The sequence below is a fragment of the Pogonomyrmex barbatus genome, unplaced genomic scaffold, assembly GCF_055798465.1.
Source record: "Pogonomyrmex barbatus isolate J1 unplaced genomic scaffold, ASM5579846v1 scaffold2, whole genome shotgun sequence".
Classification (NCBI taxonomy): Eukaryota; Metazoa; Arthropoda; class Insecta; order Hymenoptera; family Formicidae; genus Pogonomyrmex; species Pogonomyrmex barbatus.
Genome location: NW_028297116.1, coordinates 16,982,476 through 16,998,975, shown reverse-complemented (window position 1 = coordinate 16,998,975; position 16,500 = coordinate 16,982,476). Strand labels below are relative to the sequence as shown.

Sequence of the window (16,500 nt, the reverse complement as noted above, 5' to 3'; positions counted from 1 at the left end):
AAATAAAAAGATCCAAAACATTTTACATTTCTCGACTATACGCTGTTCACAGTTAGTGGTAGTTGACGCGCACTTTCCACGCAATAATATCGATTCCGTCGAGCAGATTCCCATCGCCATCGGGTGGCAGAGAGAGAGAGACTCCAGAGAGGGCCGCTTTACTGAAACTGCTTTCGAATCGCGGAGAGGGAAAACGGGAAATGTATTTTCGCGATCCGACTCCTTTACGATTCCGTCGAATCAGATAACGTTCAAAGACTCGTGCTCGCACCGCGACGTTACGGATACCGCGGGAGGATTCGCCGGGAAGAAATGGAGGAAGAGAACGAGGCGAGGGTAAGCCCTGGAGATGAATCCCGCGTATCGTTTGTAAGAAAACGAGAGAACAGCCGTTCCGACTTCCCCTCCTTTTATCCACGAATGCCGCGAATGAGAAGACGAAGGCTACGAGGCTTTCCCCGAGACGCTTTAACGATCGCCTGCCGACTATCGCGGACAACCGCTTTTCTATCTCTTTTCCGACTTATCGTCTCGCTCGCAATCGCGATCGTATGTGTCCGTTCTACGATCGCTTATACAATGCTCGACTCGAATTGAAATTTGATAGAACATCCGAGGAACATCGATGCCGTTTTTTTATTCACAAGTTTCTAGAACGATGAATGCAATGATTTGTATACAATTTCTATGAATCATTTATTTAACCTGACACACGTAATTTTTCGAAAAAAAAAAAAAAAAAAAAAAAAAAAAAATTTACGATAACGTTATTACAGCCAACGTTGGCTCCTTTCGATTCGTTTTGAGGTATTCATCTTAGGGTGAAACCTGCTAGTAAGGAGATCTCGCTCGTGAGATCCAAACGCGAGACTGGACCGGAGTCGTCCGTTCGGTCACCAACGCGACAGGTTGAGGTGTGTCCGAGTATAGTGTTCCAATACATGCGGGCGCGCATGGTGTACACAGACATACGCGCGTACACATGTAAATAAAAACCTACGGCCCGACTGGTGTGGTAAGAGAAAGACGCGGTTAGCCAGTGGTGATTCCATTCACTGATTGAAATCTCCGTCCATTTGTCACTGTCAAGGAGGTGGCGATAGCCTCTTTCTCCCTATTTCTCTATCTGTCTCCCTCTCTCCCTCTCTCTCTCTCTCTCTCTCCCTCTGCCTCCCTCTCCCTCTTGCCTCTTTCTCAGTCATTGCCTCTACCATCGTGGACTACCCACACGCTTCTCAATGTGTGTCCGATACCATTATTATTTCAACTCGGGTCGCTCGGCTTAACGACCAATCGACACGCCGGATATTAATTTCTTATCGATTGTTCCCGTAGTGTCTCGGCCGTGCGCGAGTTTGGCGCAACACCAGTTCGACCGGCGCGCCTTTCGCGCCGTTCGCGCAAGCGAGAATCGTTGTATCGATTTTCGTGCCGATAAGCCGGTCATGTACCGTTGCTTCGGACAACTTACCTTTTCTGCCCCCTCTCACCCGTCCCTTCCCCGCTGCCTATCACGTCGAGGCTTCTTCTTTCTTTTACAGCCGAAACAAAACATCGATCGCCGTAATATTAACGCGGCCGTACAGACCGACGCAGAATTTTAAGTCGATTTTTTTCTGTAGTAGAAATTTTTCGTCGTATACGCGTGTCGATCGCGATTATAAAACGGAGCATTGCGAAAAGAGAGGACGAACGAAAGAAACAAATTAACGTAATATTGTCACTTACTTTGGAAAAAACGACTATCGTTCTAGATGTTGGTACTGGTACTTAGACCGGTGATACGAAGCCACTACTCATCGATTGCGAGCTGCAAAAAAAAAAAAAACATACATTCTTCTTACTCCTTTTTCACAATTTTTTAACAAAACATTTTTCTGTGCGCCGAATAAATATTTATTATTTAAAGTGCGATTTAGCAGCGCCAGTCAATGTTAAACAGAATTAAATAATATCGGGTCTCACTCACCCTTTGTAAAACGGTTTGAATGCGGTGGTAGCTTCCGTGGGCGGCAAGCTGGCAGTCGTTTGATGCTGGTGGAGAATAGAATTCTGGCCGACTGGTGAAAAATCCTTATGCGGTGAGCTCTGTAACCGAGAGTTGAACGACGAGGCGCTACTGGCTGAACCCGAACTTGTCGATAAATAACCACCGCTACCGGGATGATTCGCCCCGTAAGGGATATTAGGATTGCCATTAGTTGCGGCACTAGCGTTGCCACCAGGACAGTAACCGCCCGGCGCCGCTTGGATCACTCCATTCGGCGTGGCCACCTTCATATTGGGCGGTGTCTGGGGTGGAGTGTCCGTGCCAACCTCTGGAAACCCCGCCGCCGCTGCCGCCGAGGAGGATGCGCTCGAGCTTGAACCCGACGACGAGTTGGGGTTGTAATGGAGCTGCCCGCCGGACGAGGACGAGAGGAAACCACCGTATCTCGCGGCAGCACCCGAGTAGGGCGCCGTCGCCGCCGCCGACGGGCTCATTCCCGCCGATGAGGGCAGAGCGAACGAACTTCCCAAGTTTCCTCCACCTCCGCCGGCGCCACCACCGCCGCCGGCGCCACCTCCTACGCCTCCTGGACCGAGCCATGGTTGTTGCGAGTGATGATGGTGTCCTTGGTTCGGCACATGATGCTGCTGTTGCTGGGGGTAGTGTTGCTGGTGATGCAGATGATGATATTGCTGATGGTGGGGATGCGAGGGTGGCGGTGGCGTTTTACATGCTGCCGTGTCCGCTAGGGACCAGATTTTGGGTTTTGTCGCGGGAATCGGTACACCACTCCCGCTACAGTCCGGCTTGATACCCTCTTCTTTCAGATGATCGTCACCATAGCCTTGATGGTGATGATGATGATGTTGCATCGTATGATGAAAGGAATGCTCGCTCCGTCGGCGGTCGTCCTCGAGATCTAATTCATCTTCATCGTCAAGATCTTTCTCATGCTGCAAGAGTTCCGCTTTCACATGTCTCATTGGTTCTAGAAACAACAGAAATTAGGTATAAATTTATTGATAAAAAGATTGAAAAGTGTCAAAATATTCAACAAACAAAAAATATTCTGCCTAAAATTGCCTCTCGTTCGTTATGCCGAATCATCATTCGTGAAAGAGAACAGGAAGAAAATATAGCATTAATAGTTTATAATATTTGATGCGCAACAGTGAAACGTAAAACGCGCGAGTCATCGTAACGGGATTCCACTGTCGTGGAGGGTCGTTGAGCGACGGGAGAATGCGGATATTTCCCTTACGCCTCTATATAGTTAAGCTGTAAGGGATGCTGTGAAAAAAGGGAGCGAAGCCTTCAACCACTTTGGGGCGCGAGAGATTTCAGTTTCCCTTTGGGGCAATGAGCGGGGAGGATGCGTGAGCGAGTGGATAAACGAGAGATAGAAAGAGAGAGAGTGAACCGTATCCATCTCCTTTTTCTCCGATCTCCCTGTCCCGTCGTCTCTCGGGGCACTCCACGGATCGTCCCGACCGTCTGCCAGCCAGCCAGGCAGCCACCGAGCCAAGCCAGGCAGTCAGTCAGGGGTGAGAATTTCATTAAGAGGTTCGAATGTGTCGGCAGAGGGTTTACTTGATGGGTCGTCAAGCGATAATTCCCAAGCTCGAAGGGCATGCTGCTGTACTCTTGTGTAAGAGAGACGTAGAAAGATTGCGAAAGAGACGAGAGAGAGAGAGAGAGAGAGAGAGAGAGAGAGAGGGAAGAAAATTTCGGTTTAGGGCGCAAGCATCCCCTTATAAAAGGAACCTTATGGGCCAACTAAATAGATACCACCGTCGAGTCCACAAGTGGCTCTTTAACTTTTGACCCTCTTTTATCAGACGTTAATCTCGTAATCTTCGCGCCGCGCAGGCGGATTCTGTGTTTAAATTGAATAACTAAATTATATTGCACTTGGCCTTACCCGGACTATTATTCGTGTACAAGTTATAAGCAAATAATAATTTTTCTATTTCTATTTCGATGTTACATTTCTCGGTGATTTACAAGACAGACTGAACTTGCCTGTGTCTAACTTTACGTAACAATAGCCGGGTTCCAAAAGCCCAAGAGTTTGAATATATATTCTACTTGAATACGAATATTTCAACCCTCGCTGCATAGGCGGCTGACAGTTCGTGTGACCTATCTTCCTCAACGACTTGGTGTAGAAATTCATGAGCGCGCCAAAAGCTCCCCTTTGAATTTCTAAAGGTCACCGGCATGCGTGTGCGAGTGAAGGCGTGTACAAGTATATTTGCCGAAGTGTCGATACACGTTCCCACTATTTATATAGGAAGAAGAGAATTATAAAAATTTTAGATGTACGAGGCGCCAGCGTCTATGCTTTCGCGTAATTTCATGCAGAAGAACTGGCGTGGCAAATCAATCTTCCATCGATTCTCGTCAAATTTTTTCCAGCCGCATCATCGGACTACTCTTCTCCGCTCGAGTCTCGGTCTTTTGAAATTACGAGCTATTGCAGAGCGCGTGACGTAGCATGACAGGATCTAGGTGTCCTGGAAGAGAGATCGCGACGAAGGAGAAGGAGAAGGAGATATAAATAGATAGATAGATAGATAGATAGATAGATAGATAGATAGATAGATAGATAGATGATAGATAGATAGATAGATAGATAGATAGATAGATAGATAGAGAGAGAGAGAGAGAGAGAGAGTGTGTGTATTGTGTGCGTGTGTATGTGAGAGAAAGATATCCGACATTGGCCAATGTGCGGTGGGGTAATGGTGGCCATAGGAGGGTCCGTACCATTCGTCTCGCCGCGGGCGCCGATACATCACCGTATCTCGAACCAGCGTTCTCTCATGTGTATCTATATACATTCACAATGTATATACATGTATATATGTATATGTGTGTATGTATATATACATATATATATATATACATACATACATACATACATACATACATACATACATACATATATACAGCCTCTCCCTCTCGCACGCGCGCACGCATACAATTACGTGTTCCTCTCACAGATTCGTGCTCCTCGCTCAACGTGCATACACCTACACGCCCGCGGCAAGCTCACGGGCAAGCAGCCCGGTCCAGCCCGGGGTGCCCAATACCAATACCAACGGCGTCGGCCCGGTCCACCGGGGGACCAAACTGAAGGCCATTAATCTCTTCGCGCGGCAACCCGCAACCCGTCACTGTGTTTACCCACATGTGAACCATTATGTCCGCCCCCGCGATGTAGAATCCGCTCGGGTCCGCACTGCGCGCTCCGCTCCGCTGCGGAGAATTCCTAATTCGCCATTTCCGGCCGCCGCGCGAAGAAATGCGCCTTGGACGAGCCGCCCTCGCGAATGTATTCGACACAGCCAAGCCGCTATTTGAAAAACGAATCGCGGCATTCAGGTCGCTCTAATGAGCGTGTGCGACGTGCTTGAATCGGCGGAATCGGGCGCTGAAACGAATCGAAATTTCCAGCCGCGTATTTCGGAATCGTCGGCCGTAAAATTCACGATTGATAGGCGACACACAGAAGCTTTCGAGGAGCGACAGAGGTATGCGGTTACAAGGCTAAAAGGCTCCTATCATTGATCTTTCGATCGAAACACGGAGGTACATTTGCAAGATGCAATCGCGGGAACGGTGTATATGAAATCTTTCATAAAGATTCAGAAAATCTTTTCGAGACAATTGCTAGTCATTCGAAGTGAAGTTGTAAGTTCGACTCATTGTTGCAACACATACTTGCGCAATACGAGAAACGCCAGCTGATGGGTATTCGATATCGGGAAAACTAGTCACGCGAGATAAACACGCCATGGACATTCCGAAGTCAAAGAGATCGGCTCGCCTCGTTCGCGCCGAGTTTACCTTCGAAAAACAATTCTACCTCTGGTCTCGACGCTACTTTTCGCAATATTGATAATCGGATATTTCTAACGATAGAAATTTCCCGATAGCGCGAATGATGAGTTATCACGTAAGTAATATCACATTATGCCGCTACAATTTTTCTCTCTCTCTCTCTCTCTCTCTCTCTCTCTCTCTGTCTCTCTCTCTCAGACTATCTCTCGCACAACAGACGCTGCCAGCTAGCCGTTTCGAATATTATTATTACTCACTTCGCGCTCGGAATTTTTTCCGCAGCGACGTAAGCGGGCACGCCCCTCGTTTCGTTTCGTTTTATAGTTTGTAGTCCTGTTAACGGCGCAAACCAAGATTTCGCGTGTTAACGTCAGCACGCCCCGCGACTACGGAGAATTTTCTAAATCGCTCTCGCAGATAACGATGTGAAAACGTGACGGCTCGTGTCTGGAGGCAGCGTCTTACTGAATAATGAATTCTGACTCGCTGTCGGGCAACGGATACCATGCGTGGAAAGGAAAAAAAGCTTACCGGTATCGTCGAGGCCCCGCCTCGCCTCCTCGCCGACTCGGTCGCCCCTGTTGTCCGTCGCGAGATCGTCCTTTTCCTTATTATCCTCGGAATCGGTGAGCACCGCGTCGTCATCGTCGTCCGTCTTGTTCTTCGGTTCCCAGGTCATCTTGTTTTCCTTTTTGAGACGTCTCCGCGCGTTCGCGAACCAAGTGGAGACTTGGGTCAGCGTCATCTTCGTGATGATAGCCAGCATAATCTTCTCACCTTTCGTCGGATACGGGTTCTTCTTGTGTTCGTTCAGCCAAGCCTTCAAGGTTGCCGTCGACTCCCTCGTGGCATTCTTCCGCCGCGCGGCTAGGTCGTATCCAGCGCCGTACCTGGAAAAAGACAACGAAAAAGGCAGCTTACAATGAGACGTCCCCTGAAATTCTTTAAAGATTTCGTTATGCTCGAGTAAGCGGCGACTTGTAAACAGGAAGCACAATGTGAGGAAAACCTGAGCTGCAAAGAGCTCAGTAAACCGTAGATAATATTTGCACGCGCGTCTCTTATTTCCCATTACCAGTTGGCCACTAATTAATCCGACGTACACATATATGGAGTTGATTAATTAGCACATATTCATTTTATTCTTATCAAGAATAGTCAGGAATTATAAATCGAGATTACCCAATCGCATCTCGGTAATAAACGTCAAATGCATTATTAACGATTGAATAATCGCCGTTAAGTAACGTTCGTCGCCTGCCTGCCAGAAGGTAACTATTGTTCCATATTTGTCGAAACGGGCCACTCCATTCGAGAAGTGGTATCGTGTCGAGGGTGCGAATTCCCCGCAGATTTTGGCAAGTCCGAAGTGCTCTGCACGAGCCCTCGGCTTTCCTAGATCCGTGCTTTCGTCTCTCTCTCTCTCTTTTTCTCTTTCTTCCTCTCTCTCCCCCGCACGCACTCTCCCCCTAATTCTCCCTCCTTTTCTCTTTCTCTCCACCTTGCTGAACATCAAACCCCTCTGGGATAGGGAGGCGGCGGCATCCTACTGGGTCGAGGGTGATACTCCGGCAAATATATACGGGGAATAAACCCCTAGCGGCGGCGTGATTCCATCGTGCACCCCCGGCACTCACTCGCCGTAATGGCGATTCGATCGATCCCCTCGTCCACCCCCTCTCGCTTGTTCGCTCGCTCGCTCGGTCGCGTCTCTCTTCCATTCCTCTCCGTTCTCCCTGACGAAGAACCCGGTGTGCGAGTATGTTATAGGTGGATACTGTTATATACTACAGGCTAAAATACCTATCGACGATCCATCGGCTGTGAAACGATGGAAGAGGTACAGTGGTTCGTGATAGTAGCGGTGGTGGTGGTTAGCAACGATGTTTTGCCTCGAGCGGAACGCATCCTCCTGACGAGATATCTACCGCTGTTGCTCGTCGGTGGCTAGAGATAAGTGAAAATTTCATAATATCGACATCGAATGGCGAACCTCGATCGAAAGACCGATACGGGTAATCGATAAATTTTCGAAATGTCAATACTTATCACAACTTATGAGAATTTTATTTCGTGGAAAATAATTAATGACTAAGTTAAAATTGTGTTTGAATAATTTAAGTGAATGCTCTTGTCGAACCGCTGCGGCGACATCGATCAATCCATGTTACTCGATTTACAACGTGGCAGTTTCCCATGACCGTTACATACGAAAATAATCATCCAATGTGAGTTCTTTATTTTCGTTGTGGTGATTGAGAACGCTGTTGAAAATAAACTCGTTGTCAGGTCTCCATTTCCATTTTATGTAATTGAATTAGACGAGTGTGGCTGTCGGGCTGCGGTCGAATCACCGGAGAAATCGTTCGGCACACGCGGAGGGGGAGGCCAAAGAACGTGAAAGAGAAAAGCGGAAATCGAGGTAAATCGAACGAACGGCGAATTATTAGGTTCCCGCTTTCACTCAACGAGCACAAGGCTGCGCAACCCCCTCCCCTGTACCACCCTCCGATTACCACTGCGATCCGAGATTGCCGAGATGACCGCGTCGATGGGGATGGAAACGACAATCCGCAGGAGGCTGACTCGAAGAAGGTGGAGGACGTTTCACCCTCTATTAAACCCCCTTGTACAAGGGAAAGGCGGCCGCCGGGATACGTCGTCGGTAAAACGAGCCTCTCCTCGACTTCCATGTTTCTTCTTTTTTTCCTTCTTTCTTTGCTCACCATCGGTCACATTCCTCCTCTTCCGTTGCTACCGCAAGAAGCGGCCATGTCTTCGAAGGAGTCCTATCGATTTCGATAAGCTTCCACGTCAAAGCGGTTCCGACCATATGACGGTATTTGCGAAAGACGAAACAATAAAATGCACCGGAAAACTATTAATTTTATTGCAAACATATTTCCAAGTACAGAAAAGATTTTCTAATATTTTCACGGATGGACAAAAGGTGTTATAACATGATGCTTTCGTATCCATGCCAATGCGATTGAATAATGTTAAAAGAAATAATGTTAAAAGAAATAATGTTAAAATAAAAATAATGTTAAAAATGGGAAAATTAACGAATTTAAAACGGAGGAAGGTAATAACTGCGTTTCGAATCGAAGGTCCGTCAGGAATCGACGGCGGACGACGACGGACAAGCATGCAGATACAATCAAAGTTCGCCCCCTTTGTTAATATGCGCAATTTCGACTGCCTCCCACACGCGCCGCGCAATTATCTACATACACAACGAGTCCGCATCGGCATTTACATACTAAGTGTGTACCGTTGCGTGCCGGGAGAGAATCGCTCGAATGCGATCGCGTCTCGTACAAGCGACGACGAGGCAGATGCGACGACGAATGGGAGCGAAATAAAAACTTGGCGAATGCGCAACGAGCAGTCCAATCTCTCCCTTCTCCCTTCTTTTTCCGTAGCGTATCTCGATACGCGGTTGGCTCGCGAAAAATCTCCCCCGTTATTCCTACCCGAATCGCGAAGATGCTCTCGAAGAGATACGGAGACGTCAACTTTTATTCTGAATTAAAGATGCGCAAGCAGATGTTCAAGAGGAGGAAAAGACGTTAGGGCGTTCTTCACGGATATGACGCTCGGACTTTGCAATGCTTTAAATTGAAATGGCAAGTATATATATATATATATGTGTAATAAACGGTCTTGAACTTTTATAAATACGAGTTATATATTCCAAGGGATTGTAAACGAAACCGGATACATAAAGATATGAGCGCCATGCTCGTAGTGCGAGAACTCACGGACTAGTAGATTACGAGTGAATGGCGGTATCTACCATCATAAAAATCTCCAACACGCTTTTATCGTCTCTTTGTCGATGCTGAAGCGAAATCGTGTGACGAGCGTCCTTGAGGAGATCAACGTATACGGATTTTTAATACGATTTGCCGATACTCGTATAAAATATCAAATCACGTATCTCGCTACGTAACGTCCAATCCGAGCTAGCACTTTTGAGTGACTTATTTAAAAATATTTTCCACTTTAATCCGAAACTAACGATAAGCGAATAGAAATGTCTTTCTTATTGTCAGTCAATCGTCGGTCGAAAGGTCGATAATCAAATCTTGATGTCGAGATGTGCATTGCGATATCGGATTTCTCAAATAAATTTCGCACAATAACGAATTAAGTAGTTATCGCATCGCCATGAGTATTTTTGCGGATTGAAGAACGTCAATTTAGATACCGCTTGTGGGAGTAGTGGAGAAAGAGAGAGAGAGAGAGAGAGAGAGAGAGAGAGAGAGAGAGAAGGGGGAGGGAATGTATCTCGTATACACGAAATGAAATTGTCGGTAGACTCAGATAGGGAGAGGAAAAGAGGTCGAACCGGTAGGATCGTCCAATACCTCCACTAAGGGTAGTAATAACGATGCGAAAGGGTGCATAGAGGAGCGCGTAATGCTAGACACTGGCAGCACTCGAGCGACTCATTAAAGGCTTTGCATATGGTGGCGTCAACCTCGAAAGGTTAACCAATATTGGCAGAACGCGCGTAATTACGTCCTCCAGCCTGGTATAGCCATGTATATATATATATAGGTAGCTTCAATAGTTACGCCCGGGTTCGGATGTGTAAACGTTTCCTACCGACCAACCAGCCAATCTGCGTCTCTCTTGCTCGCTCACTCGCTCTCGCTCTCCCACTCGCTCTCACTCTCGCTCTCTCTCGTGCAATCGTGTATAGCTTACGGGTGCGTCTGCTCGGCAGAGCCGTCGACAAGATCCGCCCCCTGCACTCGCGATTGCTGCGCGTTTCTACGATGGACCGATAGATGCTGTCTGCATCTAATCATCAACTTTGCAGCCTTCCTCTTATACATTATTTCAAAACGGGAATAGGCCCGTCATGGAGCAACTGCTTTCATAATCAATGAAATTATGGGACGTCCGAATATGGGACGCCTCGATTTTGAACGAGCGATAAGCCGGCATGAAGAAACTTTCAGTAGAAAGTCTTTCTACTACTTTGTCGCTTTGTAAAATGCATCTTACATGTATTTTATATCTCGATATGGCAGGTAATTTTTCTAGTGATTTTTCTTAGATGCCGGTTCAGACATTTCTGGACGATACATAGAAAATAAGTAACCGGTTACGAGAACTCGAAGGCAATCATCACAGAGGAAAAGACCGGCACATTTCTATAATCCTAATATAGTCAATGTCCGTAAGCTATCGTTGATAACAAAAAGTGGTACCTCCCGATTAGGTGAAAATTAAGATAGTATCACTGCATTCGTTGACATGGTCATCCTAGCTTTTAAAGAGCGGCAGCACTCAATTATAGTTTCGTTAAATAGCCAATTTGATTATACAATTATTCATCTATATGAAAGAAAAAATTCTATTTTATATATTTGTTTTTTACATGATATAGCACTATAATACATTAATATTCTATTATTGAAAATTACACGACAATTATCTAATATTTAAATTTCGATTGATGATTTAAATATTTATTATACTATCTTATTGTACAAAAAACAAGCAGACATCTATCACCCAGTAATAAATAACAGAGCAGTCAGGTTTGTGAGACTATGCAGCGCCGCGAACGAAGGAAAACAGAGAAATCAATCAATTTACGCGAAGACAACAGAAAAAAAAAGACACTTCTGCCCGTTCGAAGTGTGCCCAAAGGAACCCTTTCGTGAGGCCAGTAACGACGTATTTCTCATTTCCTGTAATCAGAGCGTTCGCGTCGGAGCGTCCCAATCGAGCCGCTTCAATTTACACCCTCGGCTCTCGCGCGGTGCATCCCCTCCTTGTGTCGTCATACAACGCAGTTCGCAACTTTCAACGCCGTCAGTAAAATAATAGCGGCCCGACGGCGTCGAAAGTGACGGGGCACGTAGTTAAGGGAAGAGAGCGACCCGGGCGGAGATGAGGGAGAAGCGAACGAGAGAATGGCCGTCGTATTATTAAGCAAGTAAATTAATAGAGGCTTGTCCAGGAGAGGTGGTGAGAGAGCGAAGCAGTAAGGGCGCTGAATTCCACGATAAACAATGCCTACCGTCGGAGTTTCTCTGGTAGGCGCCACCGCCGCCACTGCCGCCGAGCACATGCAGACTATACAACCACACCGAAGGGGGTGGCTCTGAAGAGAGAGGGAAAGGCCTCCCGTTGCGTGAGTCACAGCGCGCCTGCCTATTCCTGAACGTCGAGCATAAACATGTGTGTATGTGCGTGTGTTCGCCAGGCGGACACGAGGGTTGCTAAGCGAAGCAAGTAAAGCACCTGTGGGAGCAGACTCGTTCGGAGGATACGAAGGTGGCCGGGGAAGTAGTCGAAAGGGAGTAGACATTCGCGACGGAGTGCGGGAGGAATCGGGTGACGCGGTCGGGGAAAGGAGGGCGAGATAGAGAGGGATTTAGAGCCGGGGAAGGAAAGAGATAGAGATGGGGGATAGAGAGAGATAGCACACTGAGAGTAGAGCAGTAGTGGTGAGTAGAGCAGAGAGAGGCCTGGCGAACGGGCGAGCCAACCCCGGGGAGGAAGCCAATCAATAAACTCACTCACTCACTCGCTCTCCTACGGAGAGAGACCTACTGCTATCCCTACACTCGCGATGTGGCGATACGCTGTGTAACTGTGTACGTGTATATATGTGCGTGTATACGTCAGTGTGTGCGCGCGCGTGCGTGTGTGTATATATATATATATACATATATATATATATATACACACACACACACACACACATGTCCAACCTGGAAGCCTCCATTATATACGCCCACTCGGCTGCCTACAGCCATTTTGTAGCCGTCCGTTGTTTGGCCTAACTCAAGCGCCGGTACCTTCAACCCCTTCGAGTTTGACGGAATTCGGAAATCGGCAGCAACTATTTCGACCGGCAGCAACTGATGTCGAATCAACCGATGACGATTATCAGATGCTACCGCATCAATGTAGTTCCATGCGATCAACTTACGTAAGCGAATCTTACATTCGTTTAGCCTCGAAACGAAATTAAATGAACGTTTAAGCCGGATGAATATATGATATGTCGTACATTGTCTCGAGGTCTACACTGGCTACGGTCTCTATCGACGACGAACAGCGCTGCGGCATCATCTCGTCGATACGGTCGGCGCAATTTTAACGGTCCATACGCCACAAACGGCGTGCTTCTCCAGGTGCACGAGCAAGGGGGAGATATTACGGATTCGCGATAACGATAACTGTCGTCGCGCGGAAACGATTCCAACGAGTGTACGTACGACGAAATCGTGACTCTTGTTTTAATGGCGGAGGCAAGTGGAGGCGAGGAACTGGAGGGTTAAAGGGGAGATGGCTCAGCGCTCTCTCTCTCTCTCTCTCTCTCTCTCTCTCTCTCTCTCTCTCTGTCTTTCTTCTCTCTTTCGGTGGTGGTTTAATCTAATGGAGTCGAGAGACCATGAAACCTGGCGATAAACTTACCCGTAGGCAGCCAGGGTTGGATCGTAAGGGTAGTAACCCGTGGCGGCAGGTTGAAGGGCGGCCGTGCCCCAGGCAGCACCCATGTCCGCCGTCATGCCCATCCCCGTCGCGTCCTTCAGTCCGTACGGATTACCCTGCAAGAGCAGAGTGCATGATAAGCGCTAATTTATTTAATACGTCGCTACATCACGCGTATATAAATTCCAGTACAATGTAAACATATGCTATCTACGTGCTATCTTTCCATCGTGACATTAAAACTTTTAAAAAAGAAACGGCGATATCGATCGATATCGATCCTCGCGTGACACAGGCGATTCAGGAAACTATACAGATCCATTATAGTTAATGCTACAGATTATGTTCTGCATGCTGAGAGAGATTATCGCGAGCCTGTCTGGAAACCCTTTGGAGATTCAATCCAATCCATCTCAATTTTCGCTGATAGACTGGAAAGCTACAAGGAGTCGTAGCGGTTGTATAAATATAATATTTGACCTGAACATACAGTGAGCGGTTTGTAGCCTTAAAAAGATTATACGAGCGCGATAAATGTCCCCTGAAAGAAATCTTTCAATCATCTTTTATTTCCATCTTAATCATTCCGCGACGGATTAGGAGGCGAATGAAAGAGGACTGTGGATTAATCAGGTATCCCTAAGACATTATCGCGGACAGATGTCTGCTAGTCGGTATATAATGTTGTCATAAGGCGCGTTGTAAAGGCACACTGTAAAAGATGAGCGAAAAGATGGGAAGAAGCAGGTGAGAAAAATATGAGAAAAAAAGAATGAAAAAAAAAAACTGAGAGAGAGAAAGACAAAGGGAAAGAAAGAGGAGCGCAGGTGGAAAAAGAGAAGGGACATGGCGGCACGTTATATGGCTAATGGTAGCACAATGGGGGATATTATTAGTGCAGCGGCTTAGGAGTGATCTTTGGCGCCACGGAGTTTCGTGTTACATCTAGTCGTCGTCGTCGTCGTCGTCGTCGTCGTCGTCGTCGTCGTCGTCGTCGTCGTCGTAGCGTCGTCGCCGCCGTACCGCGTCTTCATCGCTGTTGGCGTTCACGTACCCTGATTTTTAATTCCCTGCTCGCCCCTTCGTTTCGATTTTCGAAGGCTGTAACGGGTGTCCTTGGATGTCCCTCCCGCCTTCCTTTCGCTTTACTCTCGGCCCTTGGTCCCACCTTGCTGTGGGTCTCCCTCCGTGGAGACCGGTACACAACATACGTACACGTGTATGTGTGTGTATCTTCGTCTTTATTTCTCTTCTTTTCAGAAGCGGCTTTAATGGCGAACTGCGGGTGGTCCGACGTCGACGCTTCGGACTATTGTTACGACTGTGCAGAGTCACACAGGGTCACCGATATAACCGATTATACGAGCACGCCTGTATTAAGGTAGCAATAATCGTTGTGTTGCGCCCCAAATCTTGCGACGTATGCGACGCATTAGGGAGCGCGACAGCGAGGTGGCTCTAACTTGACACCCTGAGCTCGACGCAGTCTATCAAGCTAATGCAATAGCGTCTATAATTATCTTCTATACAGGCTGCTCAAAAAGTATATATATTTTACGACAAAATTTTTCAACTTTTTATCCATGTGCTATTTTATTCAACATAAAAATGTATGTAATTTGTTTAAAATATGTATTGTTTTCGTGTTTCAATCACTATATGAATAATAATTGATTCAACAATATTAATCGTTCTCAAATTTAACTAGAAAAAAACATTGCTTGAAATTTTTAAGTATTATATTTATTCATATATTTATTAATGAAATATTTCCTATATTTCTTACTTTTTTTATTTCAGTTATTTCAGTTAAGATTACTTTGCACGTTCTTATGGGGTGAAAGTCTCATAGGGTTCTCATAAGCTATTTTCAACAATCCATTGCGCCACCCACTTCATTCAATGCTAATCTGATTCTTATTATATTATAATACTCATCGAATCGATCTGTCGATTTAAATCGTCAAGAGCACTTCCTGCTTAACTACCCGATGAAAAAAATCAATGATAGAGAGAGAGAGAGAGAGAGAGAGAGAGAGAAACAAAGAAAAAGGGAACCAAACAGTTATGAGCATAACAAAAAATATTAAAATATTAGAAAATAAAATACAACCTACATTTACATAATGTAAAAAATATTTCATGTGCACTTTTTTACAAAATAGAAACTTGTATTATTAAAATAAATACAAAATATATGCAAAAAATATATTTTTATGTGTATAATATTTAAAATTATAAACAATGCCCCGGAATAAGTGTTAATCTCAATAATTTTAATTTTTATTTTATTGCTAATTTAATAATATTATATTTCTGTGACTGTTACAAGAATAAATAAGCTTGAATTATATTATACATATAATGCAACAAATTCTCTAAAAAATTGTATAATTAATCGTTGAAAAAATATTTTCTCCAAATATCTATTTTATTACTTGAATAGTACACTTGCAAAGTGACAGTGATTTTTTTCAACAAAGTAAACCTTTTTTCTCGAAATTTCTCTTTTGCTTTTCCTGATATGAAAAATGGTATCAGCCTGATATGAATGAAGCTGTTGAAAAGACGCACCCCAAAATACTCAAAATTCTCGGTAATCAGACGCTTATGGCATTCCGGGCTACACTCTGTCGTATCGTCAGTCATTCGACTGCTGGCAGTCGCGTGCGCCAAATTACGCCACGGCGTTGAAATTCCACGAACGATTGACCGGTCGGACTGCAATTTATGCCGATAAAGATGCAAAACTATGACGTCCGCGCGTCTCGTCGTCTCGCGCGACAAATGGCATTCCTGGGGTTTCGCATGGCTAGAATTAAACCAATACGCATGAGAAGGGATCTCGGCGTTCTTTGACTCATCAGTCTTAATTATGTCCATATCGGGCAGATCGGTAAAAACAACGCTTGATTAAAATTATTATCTATATATTTGAATATACAAGTATTTCATATTCGATACTTCTTCAATTTTGCCAAAAATTTTTCAAAATCTTTTACATGTATCAGTAAAGGTAATTAGCGAAGGAATTTTGTTATTGAAAATTACGAGCTGCCGAAGACATCGTCAGTCGAAAATGTACTCGTGTGAATTGGTAAGTTTATAGATACGATATCGTGCAATGATTTTTTTCTTTTTCTCGCGATGCATTACTCACGGATGTACACGCGCGTAACTAAACGCACGCTGCACGT

At 45.6% G+C, this 16,500-nt stretch overlaps 1 protein-coding gene across 2 annotated transcripts in view; it reads right to left on the bottom strand.

Annotated features, from left to right (window-relative positions):
* LOC105431962 (homeobox protein caupolican) overlaps positions 1-16,500 on the bottom strand; it is a 62,880-nt gene that overhangs the window by 9,263 nt on the left and 37,117 nt on the right. For both annotated transcript variants that reach the window (XM_089076180.1, XM_089076181.1), the window contains 4 exons: positions 13,286-13,419; positions 6,368-6,726; positions 1,970-2,978; positions 1,729-1,810 (listed from right to left, as the gene is read on the bottom strand). In XM_089076180.1, coding sequence (XP_088932306.1) covers positions 1,771-1,810; positions 1,970-2,978; positions 6,368-6,726; positions 13,286-13,419 — 1,542 coding nt within the window. In that variant the 3' untranslated portion in view covers positions 1,729-1,770. The remainder of the gene's footprint in view (positions 1-1,728; positions 1,811-1,969; positions 2,979-6,367; positions 6,727-13,285; positions 13,420-16,500) is intronic.